Source organism: Aptenodytes patagonicus, chromosome 12 (genome assembly GCF_965638725.1).
Source record: "Aptenodytes patagonicus chromosome 12, bAptPat1.pri.cur, whole genome shotgun sequence".
Classification (NCBI taxonomy): Eukaryota; Metazoa; Chordata; class Aves; order Sphenisciformes; family Spheniscidae; genus Aptenodytes; species Aptenodytes patagonicus.
The window spans coordinates 15,631,815-15,647,095 of NC_134960.1; the positions used below are offsets into that span (position 1 = coordinate 15,631,815).

The 15,281-nt window shown below is 39.5% G+C and overlaps 1 protein-coding gene across 1 annotated transcript; it reads left to right on the plus strand.

The window, feature by feature from the left end:
- Positions 1-808: 808 nt before the first annotated feature.
- On the plus strand, positions 809-13,411 carry MAT2B (methionine adenosyltransferase 2 non-catalytic beta subunit). The gene is made up of 7 exons (XM_076349658.1): positions 809-926; positions 4,924-5,118; positions 6,024-6,138; positions 6,437-6,589; positions 9,411-9,604; positions 10,565-10,678; positions 11,791-13,411. The coding sequence occupies exons 1-7, from the start codon at positions 864-866 to the stop codon at positions 11,959-11,961; spliced, it is 1,005 nt and encodes a 334-aa protein (XP_076205773.1). The 5' UTR covers positions 809-863; the 3' UTR covers positions 11,962-13,411.
- The last annotated feature ends 1,870 nt before the right edge of the window (positions 13,412-15,281 follow it).

Consider the following 15,281-nt stretch of genomic DNA (forward strand, 5'->3'; position numbering starts at 1 on the left):
ACCCTCTACCTGTGCAACACTCATGAAATGCTGTAAACCTTTGGGCCAAAGGTGACGTGTTCCCCTCTCTCCCCTGAGGAGATGAAAATTAGTAATTGGTAGCTGGACTGTTTTTGTAAAAACTTAAGACTGGCTGAGACCATAATCTCAAATTCTTCCGTAACGCGGGAGGGGGCTGGCAGGGGCCGTGTGGCTGTGCTAAAGCACGTTACGCGGGTCCCGCCTTATCTCTTTAAAAGGCTTTTTACATGTACTTTATTATTTCCAACTACTCCAGGTGGTAATAGAGGGTTATTTTCAAGCCGGGGGCATGAGTCTGCCTCTCCCTCCTGCTCTGGCTGCTGACCGAAACTTTCGGCGGCTTCCCGGCCCCGCCTCCCCCGGCCCGAGGCGCGTTTGTCCAGCTGCCCCCGGTGCTGGGCGGAGGAGCGACGGCTGCCCTCTGGTAACTAAATCTGCTCCTGTCTCGGCGCGGGGAAGGTCCGCTCCCGCCGGAGGATAGGGAGGCCCCGCAGGGGATACGGCGTCGCCTCGTCTCGTCCCGCCCCGCCGAGGCGGGCGGCCGGGCCGTGCGGGCGGGGCGCGGCCGGGAGCGCGGCGCCTTCCCCAGCGGTGCTGCCGCCGCTGCCGCCCCTTTAAACCCCCGCTCGGACTCCGCCCCCTCTGGCGCGCCTCAGCCAATGAGCGCGCGGCTACCGGAGGCGCCTGCGTCGGCTGCGTCCCCGCGGCCCAATGAGGGCGCGCCCTGGCGCGCGGCGCACGGCACGTCCGCCCTCCCGCAGCGCCGGGCGAGCCCAGCGGGCGGCGGAGCAGGAGGAGGCCCCGGCCCCGGTCCCGGCCCCGCCGGCCCCCGCGCCGCCGCCATGGTCGGCCGGGAGAAGGAGCTCAAGATCCGCTTCGTGCCGGGGAGCTGCGAGCTGGTGGAGGTGAGCGGCGGCGCCGGGAGCCCGCGCTGGGGCGGGTTTCTCCGGGTGCGCAACGACGGCTGGCCGGGGCTCCCGGCTCCCCGCGGCGGGCTCGGCCGTCCCGCTCTCGCACAGCCCGGGGGGGGGGGGGCGGCGGGGTGCGCCGCCGGGCCGGGCCGGGCCTCCCGGCGAGCGGGGCCCTGGGCCGAGCGCGGAGCGCCGCGCCCCCGGCGAGCCGGGCGGAGAGGCGCCGCGTCCGGCGGGGCTGGCGGCGAAGTGCTGACGCGCAGTGCGGCGGTGCGGCTGCGGCGGCTCTGCCGTCCCTCGCTGCGTCCTCGGCGAAAGGTGAAGCGCGTTCGCTAACGCTCGGTCGCTGGGGTCTTCCCTTCTCAGTTGTTTCAGTTACCTTTTCTCCCCTATCGGGGATTACCCGCGAGCTCTAGAACTTTGGATAATTTCGTATCTCCTTACGTTATCTTCACGTTAATTACTGTAAAGAGATTCTTGTTTTGTAGCAGGAAGTTATGTCTGTTAAGCCCACTTAATTGTTAAACCGCTTAATCTTGGCGGCTCTATTACATAGAAAAGACTCATCTGTAACAGGGGACTCTGCAGTAATTCCGCATACCGTCCCTTTCCTGGGCTTGTTATTTTCTGTTGTCACGTTTTATCGTCAGTGATGTTCAGCAGGTGTAGCTTTTGACTGCTGCAGCTGTGCGCGTCGGAGGTGTAAGTTAAACGCCTGACAACTTCCTGTCACCGTTAATACGTATTCCCTTGTCAGCCCGTGACAGTAAGAAATCCTGTTGGCTTTCCTTTTGCTTTTTGTTGCTGTAAGGGACGTCAAAGCTGAATGAAGAGCTCAGTCTTGTAGTGACTTTTTTGTTACCGTGTTATGTTGCAAATCTGTGTTGTGCCAGTAGCTTTCGTTTTTAGTGGGTGCTCCTTAAACTTGATATTTTTGAGTCCGTTGTGATTTCGTCAAGTTCAGTTTTTATATAAAGCTTAAAAAGTACTTGTATCTTGGTTTTCACCTTGAAATGCATCGCATTTTACTATTTCTGTAAATTTACTCTTCTTTTGTATTTTGGCAGTGTCTACAAAGTAATCTGAGGTCTCGTAAAGGCTATTTTTTAATTTTACGATGTTGTTGCTTGTATGTTTTTATGTGAATGAGACTGCCGAGTACAATTCTTTTTTATTACGTTAATTCTTAGTGAATACTGAACATCAGATAAAGCAAAATAAAATTGGATGCTTTATTATAAAGATCAAAATTGTACATTTAAGTAGTAGTATTCAAAATTAGTTGCTAAGAGAACTTGTTGCACATTTGATGACTCTGCATGTGATGGATTCTTAGCCGTGAAACACTCGTAAAAGATTTGTTAGCAGATGGGCTAATCTGAACAAGAACTTGCATTTAAGCCTGTAAAACTTGCAGGCAAAATGATAACATTTGAATTGTAAAACGGCTCTTATTCTTTATATACAGTAACTGTCTATAAAATTAGTGCAAATTCTAAGCGTACTTTGTAGCTCGTTAGGATAACAGTTCAGAGCAGTCTTATCTTTTAGTTGCATGACATAATTAATACTCTGGCCGTATTTAAGAAAAAGTATGTAAATTAACAAAAGTCAAAAAGAAGATGCTATACCACATGTGGTTTCAGCTAAGTACTGATACTACTAGGTAGTCGATACAGATTTTTTGCCACCTTCTCTTCTAGAGGACGGTGATTGATTAATTCCTTGCAGGATAAAGCAAGTAACAGCAATTAAATTTTTAGCTTTGGTGGCTACGAAAGACAATGTGGTTGCTACGCTGAGGTATACGGTGCTGTTAACGTATTCACTTGCCTGTGTGTGGACAGCTGTGAGGCGACAGCAGTAGCTTCTGCAAGTCTGCAAGAGCATCTGCAAACAGCAGTGGTGGGAACATTAAACCTCAGAGGTCCTTTGGACTCAGACGTTCTGTTGCCTGTAGTTTCTGAGACAGAAACGCTGCTGCAGCTGGGCGACGTTCTGCAAAGAAGCAAGGGAGCATACAGGGAAAGAGTTAATCTGTGCAGGTTTTGTATTACCAGAATGTTCAACTTCTGGCAAGGTGAAATACGTTTGAACTGGTAGGCGCTTTGTGTTGAACTTATGGGAAACATCTATTACTTACCTTGGTTTCCCAGAAAAAAGTGACTAAAATCAATTAGTCTTGCAGACAAGAGCAACAGGATGCAAACTGTACTTGGTAAAAGTTGTGACCGTGTTCCGTTCAAGCTGTGCTGCTAATGTAACATCCTCTTTATGATGCGTAGAATAAACACACTTAGATGAATGATGTTTAAAAACATCAGATTTTACAAATGACACGTTTTTGTGTTGGTCACTTTCTACTTATTAAAGATTTTCTGTGAAGTTTTTAGAGAACCTTTCAACTCTTTTCTGCAGCAAGTCTTTGATGTTTATTAGCGGGTACCCTCTGGCTACAGAAGCGCTGATAACGTGTCCTATGATGCTCTATCCAGAGTTTGCAAAGATAAAAACTACGTAACAAAAAAAGAAAACAATACTTGCATGTTCTTGCTTATGCTTTTCATAGAAAGGTGGGCAGCCTTAAAAAATTGTAAACAAACTTGTGTTCTGAGGTCAAATTGACTGTAAAGATAAAGGTAACTTTTTAAAACATCACTTGCTGTAGTTTGTCATTTTCAGGAAACCGTCCAGATATAAATTACTAATCTTCATCCAGTACTGATGGGAATAAGTCATCCTTGCCTGAAGATTTAGAGTTGAGGAAGACGCATGCAGCACGCTGGGAACTTCAAGCAATTGTTTTGGGATAGGCTGTTTCCATAATGAGCCTCTGCATATACCCTCATGGAACAAAAGCTTTTTAACTTTAAGGGGGAAAGACAGACAGTAATTTGGAAGCGATTTCTGTTGCTTCCTGTGCTGCAGTCAAAAACTAGTGGTCTGTTAGAATGCTGAAAATGTAAGAATGCTCAGAAGTGACTGGGCTATTTGAATTGCGTAGTAGAGAGCATTTCCAAAATTATAATCGATTATCACAAGTTGTCCTTGTGTATAAAATGGTCAGGAAACCCAAGATTTATGGAGTCTGCACATCTGAAGTTCTGTTCTGTGCTGGCATGTAAGCACATGCTTTTATTTTTGTTTTTAGCAGGCTCTTGTTCCATGATACGTGCAGAAGCAAAGCATGAAAGGAAAATAAAGATTGCACAGACAGACATGAATCTTGTATTTGCTGTCTTGAAAACTTGATGGTCTAGTGAGTGGTGGAGAGGAATGAACTTTGTGTGAACTGATGTACACAACTGTCTCAAGTACTGAAATGTGTGGTAGCTGAAGTAAAGCTTTAGTATGTTGTATAGATTGAGAGTTTAAATTATCAAATGGCTTTCAGATGCGTTTTGTAAAACTGAGAAGAGAGAGCTGTATCTTGATTTTACTTACTATGAGACTATTGTGTTGAATAATGATGAATTACTGTTCTATTTAATAATAAAATTCAAGCCTTCAATTCTCACGACCATTGTAGACAGGGCCACAGTGCGTTGTAGCATATTGCTGCAGCCTTTAACAGGCACAGTCTATCCAAAATTATTTGTTGCAGGATGTGGACCCTAAATCTTAAATATTTTTGGTCCATTTTCAAAAGAAGTTATTTCCCTCATTTCAAATTGCACAAAATTATCAGATTTTGAGTGAACTTAAAATTCCGTCTTCATTAGTGGTTTGGTTTGTTTTCTCCTCTTGTTGTAGAAGTAAATGAGTTTCCCATTTAAGTTTTGTTTTCAGTATCTTCAAAAATAAGTGGACATACTTGACTAGGTACAGTATTGGTGCTCCCATATGTTTGCGTTCCATGAGACACTCCAAAACACTCATGTGGCAAGGAAAGCTAATACAGTAGCACTGACCGTAGCCCGGCATACTTCTTAAGAAAAAACAGCAATAAACAACAGTATAAAGAAAACTTTTCCTGTTCTCATTTCCCTAGGAAGATGTTGATATTCCCAGTAGGCGAGTTTTGATTACTGGTGCTACGGGACTTCTTGGCAGAGCTGTGTTTAAAGAATTCAATGAAAATAATTGGAATGCAGTTGGCTGTGGATACAGGAGAGCTCAGCCCAGATTTGAACAGATTAATCTTCTGGACTCTATTGCAGTTCATGACATTATCCATGATTTTCAGGTAAGTTTCTGGAGTCTGAAGTAGATGGATAGGTACTTTATACATCTAGTGATCAGCTGACAGTGCTGTTCTGATACTGAGTTCATGTGGCTTTAGTGGGGCTAATGCTTTGGCAGAGCTCTGAAAAGCTATATGGAGCGTAGGTTTGCTCTGTAGATACAGATAGTTCTGAACTCTGCTATCATCACCATAGGCAGACTGCAGGTAACAGATGTACATGTCAGCATACTCGCACTGATAGTTGAAAGAAAAAGATAAATGTGAGTTATTGACATAGTAATATGAAGTGGTTCTTTCAAAGCTGAAGAATACTTGAATACAACAGCAGTAACTGCATGTCTACCATGCAGTGCAGTAAGAAGTTTGCTGTTTTTTCAATCTGATTTGCGAGGGGAATATATAAAACCTGAAATACTTTATGCAGGGTGCCATTCTATAAAGTGGCTTTAAATATCTTCTTAATAGTCTGCATATGTCAAATAAGCCATGTGTAAATGGCTTATCTAAAAATAGTTTGGCTAATGTTTTTTTCTTTTAAGTACCAATGTGTGTGTGACATATATATTATATTATATTATTTTATATTATTTTACTGACTTAAAAAGAAAACCCAACAACTTCTATCTTGCTGTAAAATCGAAGCAACTGAAGATCATAATTGCAAAATTAATGCTCAGTTTTTTTGGTATTCTAATATGAAATCTTGAAGCAGCATGGTTCTATTTTACTTCCTAAGGAAAACCTGCTCCTCAGAATACCATGATTAAAAATACTACTACTACTTTTATTATTTCTCGCAACTTGGTGAAATGCCTTTTTGCCTGAGGGAGTTCATCACTAGAGTTAGGGTGCAACTGCAATCTCTTGAGAATGTTTGTTGTTTAAAATTAGTCTTTAATTTCCAGCCTCATGTTATAGTGCATTGTGCTGCTGAGAGAAGGCCAGATGTTGTAGAAAGTCAACCAGATGCTGCTTCTCAGCTCAATGTGGCTGCTTCAGGGAACTTAGCGAAAGAGGCAGGTAAGGAGACCATCTAATGGATTTGGTTTCTTGTTAAAATACTGCATTTATTTATACAGGAACATAAATACAGATAAGTGACTCAAAGAGCTGAATGTCATTTCTGCGATCAGTGTGCAGTCAATCCATTTTCAGTAAGGGTAGCATGCATGTCTGTGTGAAGGATCAGTGAAGAGGCAAAGCAGGGGAATGAATGGGGCTAGAAGACGAGGTCTTTTGGAGATTTGTTTAAAAGGTTTATTGGATTTCAAACAAGGCATGAATTAAAATAGACTATGCATAAATATTTTCTTCCTAGCTGGAGTTGGAGCATTTCTGATCTACATTAGTACAGATTATGTATTTGATGGAACAAGCCCTCCTTATAAAGAGACTGATGTACCAAATCCCCTGAATTTATATGGTAAAACCAAACTGGAGGGTGAAAAGGCAGTCCTGGAAAATAATGAAGGTAAGAATTCACTCACCGATTTTTAATAGAGGCGTTCTGTTTTTACTTAGTTGTATCTTAGCTTAATAGGCTCATAAGTCAGTGGTAAAGTTGCAAAACCATGGAAACGAGATTTAGAAAAGAATGTGATCAGGAGTCAGTCTCCTTGCTCATAAACGATTCCTATTGCTTATAGGTTGACTGAAGCTTTATTTCTTACTTGTTCCAATCTTTATTTGTGTTACTAGTCTCTGCTGATGGACATTCACAAGCCTTTGTCTACTGTGAATCAACTATTTCTAAGGAAAGATAAAATACATTATCAATATATTGTAATGGCACAAGCTTTGCCACACTTAATATACAGCTGCTGTTATGTAGGGGGATGCATTGCAATTGTTCTAAATGTATGTTTACTTAAAGGGAAAAACAGACTTGTGATTCAATAATAATGCAGATAAAATCAGCCTAGGCTTTTGTTGTTATTCTCTTGGTTTTCTTGCTGATCTCCTGTTTTGCTCTCATTACATAAGCCATCAGGCCATCCGTTTTATTTTTACCCACCTAGCTTACCACACACACCAGATTCCTGCTTGTAACACTTCCTAAAGGGTTAGTAACATAGTTCTGGTTTTAAGCAACTGGGGTTTTTTTTTATTTTTTTATTTAAATCTTTTCTTAATGAAAACCGGTATTCAAAATATACAAACATAATTTAAAAAATTCTACTTAATAAAGGAAAAAATCTTGGGACTGAACATGTTCCCTTGCATTTAAAACTTATTTCTTGTACAAAAGAGAGATTTGGTTGTCTCTAGTTAGTATGCTGTCAGTTTCCATTCACAGATTATGAGGAAAGAAGCACTTCTATTTGCTCAAAGAATTTGAAGAAAATAATCTCAGTGAACTTGCAGAAGAGGCTTCTGATATGTCAGTATGATACTCACACTGTGGTTCTGCTCTGCATACCCAGAGAACTGAACAATTGATAAATTAGTGTGATGGTATTTCAGTAAGTAAATATATACTGTATTTGAAAATGATAGGCCTCAGACTCCCAATTTGCCTTAATACAGGTTTGTCATTACTAGTAAAAAATAGACTTTCTAAAAAATACTTCGATAGGACAAGTCTTACATAAGTAAAAATCAATTTCAATAAAAAGTTATTCACTCCACCTCCTTCTTAAATATCATCTCTGAATTTGACTGTGATGCTGTTTGCTCCCTCTTCTAGACTGGTAATGAAGATAAGGCTGCACCAAATTCAAGTACGTGTGGGTATCTTGCTAGATCCTTCCCCCAACTGAACACTTCAGTTTTATTTCATAACCTTTTTGAGCATGATCTGTCAGGCAGGAGTGGGTTGCAGCAGTGGTATTATTAGCAGAAGGAATTTCGACATGGTGCTGAGTAAGATGCTTCAAAATGTCAATTCTGTTGTTTCATACAAATATAAATATTTTACATGTATTAGTCTTCCAACCACTAATTTGCTAATATTGTATAGGTAGAATTCAGTCTATCAAATGTCTGTAGTCGCGTGAAGAACTTCCCTGCCCGTTTCTGTTGTATAATGCAAGAATCTCCACTAATAATTTGGTTTTTTGCATATTTTTTTAAAATGTATTTTACTTTGGTTAGGAGAGGATACATGTTATATTTAGTACTCATGTTTATAAAATGAAAAAGTTGCAGTAGGTCCTCAGGTAATGCTCTCCAAGTCTCAGATAGCGCTCTCAGAAAAAAAGGAAGGCAGTCTTTTTCTCAAATAATGAATACTTCTAAAGATATTAAAAGGGAGATATTTCAAGCAGTACTTAAAGAGAGGAAGAACGTATTTGCCGAGTGACCAAATAACTGGTTTTAGAGCTGCAGGAAATCAGTGTCATGCTGGGTTTTTTTATTGTATTTGTTTTTCTTGTAAGTACTACTTTCCATTTATTTTTCTGTGAGAATAATTTGTGTGTTAGCTTTTTCTTTTTGTCTTTCTAATAGCTATTGCATTTTCCTACAAATCTTTAAGAATTGCAATGTTTTGGTGACTTCCACTTCCAATTTCAGGACAGATTTTATTTTTTTTTCCTTTAAGTAAAAATATCTGTATTACTTTTAATGAATTTGTCATAGCCTTCTTGGATTTCCCCTCAAAGAGGCCTTCTGAGTCTTCATGACTGAGATAAGCTAGTACGATGTATTCCATCATAAAATATCCTTCTCTTTGCACTTGTTTACTGTTAATTTCTCAAATTGCAATCTTGAAATCTGATATTGTTTACTACTGTATTCTGTGAACCTATTCCTTATTTGTCAAGCTTTTTATTCATTCCAACGTTCATGTCTTTTTTCTGGTAAATAACATCCCCCTTTATGCAGGAGGCTTCTGCATGCTGGGCAAAAAACCTTTGTAACTGATGCCTGAACACGGTGATTTGTGATTAGTGGGAATTTTTGTTCTTGCTCTTACCCAGGGAGGATAGGGAGTGCTGGAGTAACTCCATAGTGCAGTTGGTTTGGTGGTGTTTTTTAATTTTTGTTCTAACCCAAACAGGCCTTCTTTTTTCTCTTGCAGTGTTAATGACAGCTTGTTAACTTTATAGAAATCAGTAGCATAAATGAAAATAAGTTTGTATAAACTTAGTGATTATAAACTGTTTTAATTGATAGAAATTAAAATGATATTCTGAGGGCAAACATAAAAATTGCATTTTCTTTGTGATTTCTAGATGCTTAATATCACCAACATATTTCTTAACACTTCCAAAACACTTTTCAGGTTATGCTACAGCATTCATACCGATTTATAACAAGGTTAATACTTGTTAAAATATTCTTTCTTTCAGATGCTGCTGTACTTAGGATTCCTGTCTTGTATGGAGAGGTAGAAAGACTGGAGGAAAGTGCTGTGACTGTTATGTTTGATAAAGTGCAGTTCAGTAATAAATCTGCCAACATGGACCACTGGCAACAAAGATTTCCTACTAACGTCAAGGATGTAGCAACTGTTTGCAGACAACTAGCAGAGAAGAGAATGCTGGTAAGAATTTAAAGAAACAAGCCTCTTCAAGGTAAAAAACAGTTTGAGTTCTTGGCTTTGTTTCTGAACAACTGAGAACTGCATATAATCTGCACTATTCTTTGCATTTCTGAAACACTGGGAGGGAGGAAAGAACTAGCTGTAATACTGCAGCATCTTTACATGACTGTGTGGATATTCTGATATTTGAAACAAAAGTAAGTGAAGTGATGGGACAGATCCTTCTGAAAATTGTCACGTGTCTTCTAGTATACAGGAGAGAAATGCAAATACCTAACTTACTCTAATATGCCTTTTACAAGTTGCCATTTTGGACTAAAAAAAACCCCATGGTGGTTGAATGTAATTCTCAAAGATGCCCTTGTTTATTTTATTAAGAACACTGAGGTGGCAAAAAAAAGCCGCTGGACTGAAATACTTTATTGTGTTTATTCACCACAGCACCTTCAGATTATCACCTTTGCAAGGTAACAAAACCAACCAACCACCTTTATTTTTCGTACATATAACTGGAAAAAAATGGACCATGCACATACGGTAGACATGGTGCAATCAATTTGTTTGTTAGGACTTGTACATGGTTTGCAGTTTAACATTCAGAATGTGTCTGGTGCCTTTTGCATTTGTTTTCGAGAAAGTGAATAGTATAGAGTTTCTCCTCACCAGCTATTTGACCTTGGTTGGTTGGCTTGCTCCGTTCCCTCCTGTTAATTCTACAGAATATAAGCTGTTTGTGAGAAGTCAGGTCAGATATATGTAACACCAGTTTTCAGTCTCAATCTCTAGTCAAGTGTTCTCTGAAAATGTGCGAGACATTTCCAGAACATCATTGAGGTGCTATAACATGCCTTTCAGGATAGGATCTTGCTGGAAGATTATTCTGCACAATTCTTGCACAGGAATTAGTCTGAGGGCTAGCTAGCTGCTTTTTTTCACCTGTGCTTCCTGTTTCTTCTGTAGGACCCATCAGTGAAAGGAACGTTTCACTGGTCTGGCAATGAACAGATGACTAAGTATGAAATGGCATGTGCAATTGCAGATGCTTTCAACCTTCCCAGCAGCCACTTGAGACCAGTAAGTCATGTGTGTTCGACAGACATACAGAAAGATGGATAGTCATGTGTGTTCGACAGACATACAGAAAGATGGATGTGCTTTATCATTTCAAGCAGTAGGTCTCATGCTAGCTATACAAGTAAGCTTCCTCTTCAGGACGATCTGTGTATGTCTGGCACAGCAGATCTATTGCTGAGGATGCTGTCTGGTATCTAACTCAGGAAAACAACAGCTGCTTTGACCTGCTGAATTACGAAAATTACCCAGTCAGTCAGTAAGCAGTTTCGCAGTCTGTAGCGTAATGGTATTTCTGCAGAATGGTTCCCCTTAGTCATGAGTAAGGGGAACCATGTATTTTTTTTGTTGTATTTTTGTCCTTAAAAAAGCTTACAGATAGACAGAACATTAACTTGAAGGTAGGAATCTGTAAGAACCTGTCAATGTCCAGATTTATTTCTGAATACCTGCACTTAAGAACTTCACGTAATTTTTGCTTTGCTTAAAACACCTGTCCTGCAGTTTTATTGACACCTAAAAGTAAGACTACTCTTGAAGATATACTGATAATGTTGTGAGAATATAACATGTAAATAAGATTTTATTTATATCCAAAATAAATTCCAAGGATTCTGAATTAGTAAAGGCTGGAACTGAAACGTGGCTTGGAAGATGGAGAGAAAAAGAATGGAGAATACTAAGTTAGTCTGAATTTTTTCTGCCCAAATCTATTTCTCTTCAAGTATATCAATCAAGACATGGTTCTGTCAATGTTTTTTAGAGCATTTTTTACCTTGTGATTATAGTCATAGGGTGAAAATAAGAATAAAACGTAGAAAAGCATAAATGGTGAGCAGTAATTGAGTGAGAAAAATTTAACTTAAGATACTTCACGTCACTCTGCCTGACATCTCTTATGTTGAAATGAAGTTAACCATAAAATAAGCAAACAAACAAAAAACAACCCCAAGCCAAAAAAACCCCACAAAATAGTTGGAAGGGAGGAGGGCGATGTTACCTATATAGAAAGCTATGAAGAAAAACTTCTAAATGAGCATATGTAAGAATAAGTATTTTTCTGTCATTTCTCATTACTTGTTGGTGTGTTGGGTTTTTTTCTGTTTATTTTTTAGATTACTGATTGTCCAGTTGTGGGTGCTCTTCGTCCAAGGAATGCTCAGCTGGACTGCTCCAAGTTGGAGATGCTGGGGATAGGTCAGAGAACGCCATTTCGAGCTGGGATCAAAGAATCACTTTGGCCTTTCCTTGTTGACAAGAGATGGAGGCAGACAGTCTTCCATTAGTTTCTAACTTTTTTAGTAAAAGTATGGTATGTGGCACTTTTTTAAAAGAAGAAAATAGTTTTGTATGAGTGTTCTTAAATTGTGACATTTCTGAGTTTTCATTTAATCAGGTAAACATATGGTCTTGCACTAGTGAAATTGTTAGCCTAAAAAAAGTTCAGTGGCAACAACTGAGCCTGTTTGATGTCATGGATCTTTCCTTCCATTCGTACCAGTCTAACTTAATGTCTATTCCTAGCAGATTATGGTTCTTAGTAATCAGTACCATTTGATGCTAAGAATGACTCAGATCACTTGTAGACTTAATTTTGGCTGAAATACGTTGTTGATGCTTTAAGGTCTGTGCCATTGTTGTATATACCATTTCTCTTCATTAAAAGACATGGTCAGTTGCTTTATCACCAAAAATCTGAGTTTTTTGTCTAACTTCTGAAGGTGGTGTTCTTATGAAGTTAAACTGAAGTAGGAATTGTTAAATGTTTTGCTTGAGCTCTGATCAAAATGTTTTTTAAAAAAAGTGAAACTTTATTTTTGCAATTATCAAGTGTACTTTTTATGCTTGAAATATTTTCAGAATGTTCTGTAAGTTGAATGCTTGCAGCTTCATATTTGTACAGTAAGTTGTATGCATTTATTTTAATGGTGACATAAAAGCTAGAAGAGGGTGGGGAACAAATAGTTTTGACCTGGGTTTTTTTTGGGTGGGGGAATTTGAGTTGGAGGATTTTTTTTTTTTTCAGTGGGGGTTGTTTGTTTTTTGTATAAAAGCATGAAATATCTTCATCTTTCTTTTGGGTAGTATTTGGGATTGGTGAAATTAGTGGGAGGAAGATATTTGTTAGTCAATACATGTGAGACAGAGAGGAAAGGTATTTCAAGAATTTATAGCACTGCGGCTTCTTTTGCACGGACTCTCAGATCTTGCACTGATGTAGCTTGTTTTAGAACAGCAAAGCGCCTGTGTTGAAGGTTTGCACCATAATAATGTAACCGCAATAGTCTAATATAAGCAAATCTTTAATCTGCTGTAGTCTAGTCCTTAACGTTGGACTCAGTAGCCAGGTAAAGTGGAGGAAGAACATGGTTTGTAAAGGTTAGCTTCCTTCTGAAGTTGTAGAATCAACAATGTAAATGTTGTGAGATTACCAGCAGATCATTAGTAAAACTAGGAAAAGCTGCATTGGGATGATAATTTATTTTTCTGAGGTTGAAATGAAGGGGGAGGGGAAGATGTTCAGCTTTTAATTAAAAAAAAAAAAAAGGGTGGGACACGTACAAAAAGAGACCAACTGAAGATCTTCTAAAGGTCAGCTTTACATTCAGTCATTTAATTTCCAACTGGCATATGCTAAGAGTCCATAATCCCAATTTTTTTTAGTCTGAAGTCCTGATATACACATGGTAACCTATCTCCAAAATGACAATAAATATGTATTGCCAGCATGAGAAACAGTTGTTGATTCTTTCTTTACCATCAGGATTTGTTTATTTGAATCATAAATATTTGCAATTCCTCTTGAAATCTGTGTGCCCTTTCAATGATTCCCCCCCCCCCCCCCCCCCCTAATTCAATGAACTATTTCCAGAGTTAGATTAGGTTGGATCAGTGTTTCTCTGTCAATGTGCCGCTGCTTTGGGGATGTGATAAAAGTACACACAAAAAAAGGTACAGAAGGTTTTGAAAATATGAGCCTGAAACATCCTGTGCCTCAGTGCTTGATCAGGAAGATTCTGAGTACATGCTCCCCACTTGCAGGCAGCTAAGTTTTTTATTAAATTTGACACCGTATTAAAAAAAAAAAAATCACAGTAAATTTAAAACTGATATGAAAAATTGGGGATGGGGATAATAAAAGCCACAAGAAGAAAAATTTTAAGGAACGCTGAGGTGGGCAATAGACTTGCTGTTCCATTGTGTGTGGGTTGTTCCCCCCCCCCCCCCCCCCCCGGCATACATAATCAGAAGTGACAGTATTTTATTAAAATCAAGTAGCTAAATAATTCTCTAAGTGGTTCTCTTTTTTTTTCATCTAAAAAATACGGGAAAATACATTAATATTTGGAAGGCAGTATATGCCATTCTGGATTTATTGCTGATTTTTGTTAAACTGTTCTCAAATTGCTTATTCCTAGATCCACAAAAAACAAAATGTGGATGTTACAATACTGACTAGGGCAGTATCCAATTCTATACTTTTTTTTTTTTTAATGAAAGGGGCTTCCCCCCCCCCCCCCCCCCCCCCCCCAAGATGATGCAAAACTGTCTCTTCCACCTACAGGAAAGTGTTCTAACCATCCGTTCCCTTCAACTGGTATAATTTAATTGGCACTGCATGCATTATTGTAAATGGAGCAGCTTGACCAGGAAGGAAAAAGGACTTCTCTCCCAAACATAAAGCACCTAATAGGGATGAGTTAGGCATTTTACTGGGAGGAGAGAATTGGAATTTTGAATTTTTCTCACACTGAGCACTTTCTTAAGTTCTTCTACATTTGCAGAATCATTTTTGTTTAGTAAAATCTACAATTGTTCAAACAGGAAGGGGTGGTTTGGGGAACTCTTGTTTCCTTAGCAGCATTCCAGACAACATTTTTGTATAAGGTGTTGGCAATATGATTTAATTCATGTATGTGTTGCACCTTGTATACATTGTTACCCAGCCCAATACTTAATTTTCCCACTCAAAAAGAGGGAGAATATATTCATTTGGAAAAGAAGGGTCTAGAGCTAGTTACACTAAACTGTTGTAACTCTGGACTAAGTTTCAAAGGATGACAGCATGACTGGAAGATAAAAGACGACAAGAGATGTATCAAAAAAATGCGATTTTCTTAGTTGCACTCTTCAATATTTAGATGACCAAAGATACAGAAAAAACAAATGTTAAGGTGATACGAGTTTTCCCACCTCCTACTGCATCCCTTCCACAAAAAGTTGTTTAGATATATTAAAAGTCTATGTTCAATGAAAACTATATTCCCAGCTAGACTGCAGTCCAAGGGTCTTGTTACTAGCGCTTTTCAAAAATGTCTTGGGTGCAGTTTGGACAATTCAAAATTTATTTTGAAGTGTAAGGAAAATCAACCTAAAAGGTTTTCTAGTAAGTCACACTGACTATAATGGTTCAATGGGTAGCTCCTTTCATTCATTACCTTTTACAGCATGGCTCAAAAGTATAACCTAGATTGACGCTTCACTACGTTAATCCTTTTGACCAGGAGTTTTGGGGTAATTCTGCCTAAATTCTGGCACGGTAATCATGAACATCAAGCTGTCATAATTAAATATGTGGGAAGTCCCAAGCTGAGATATTCAATCC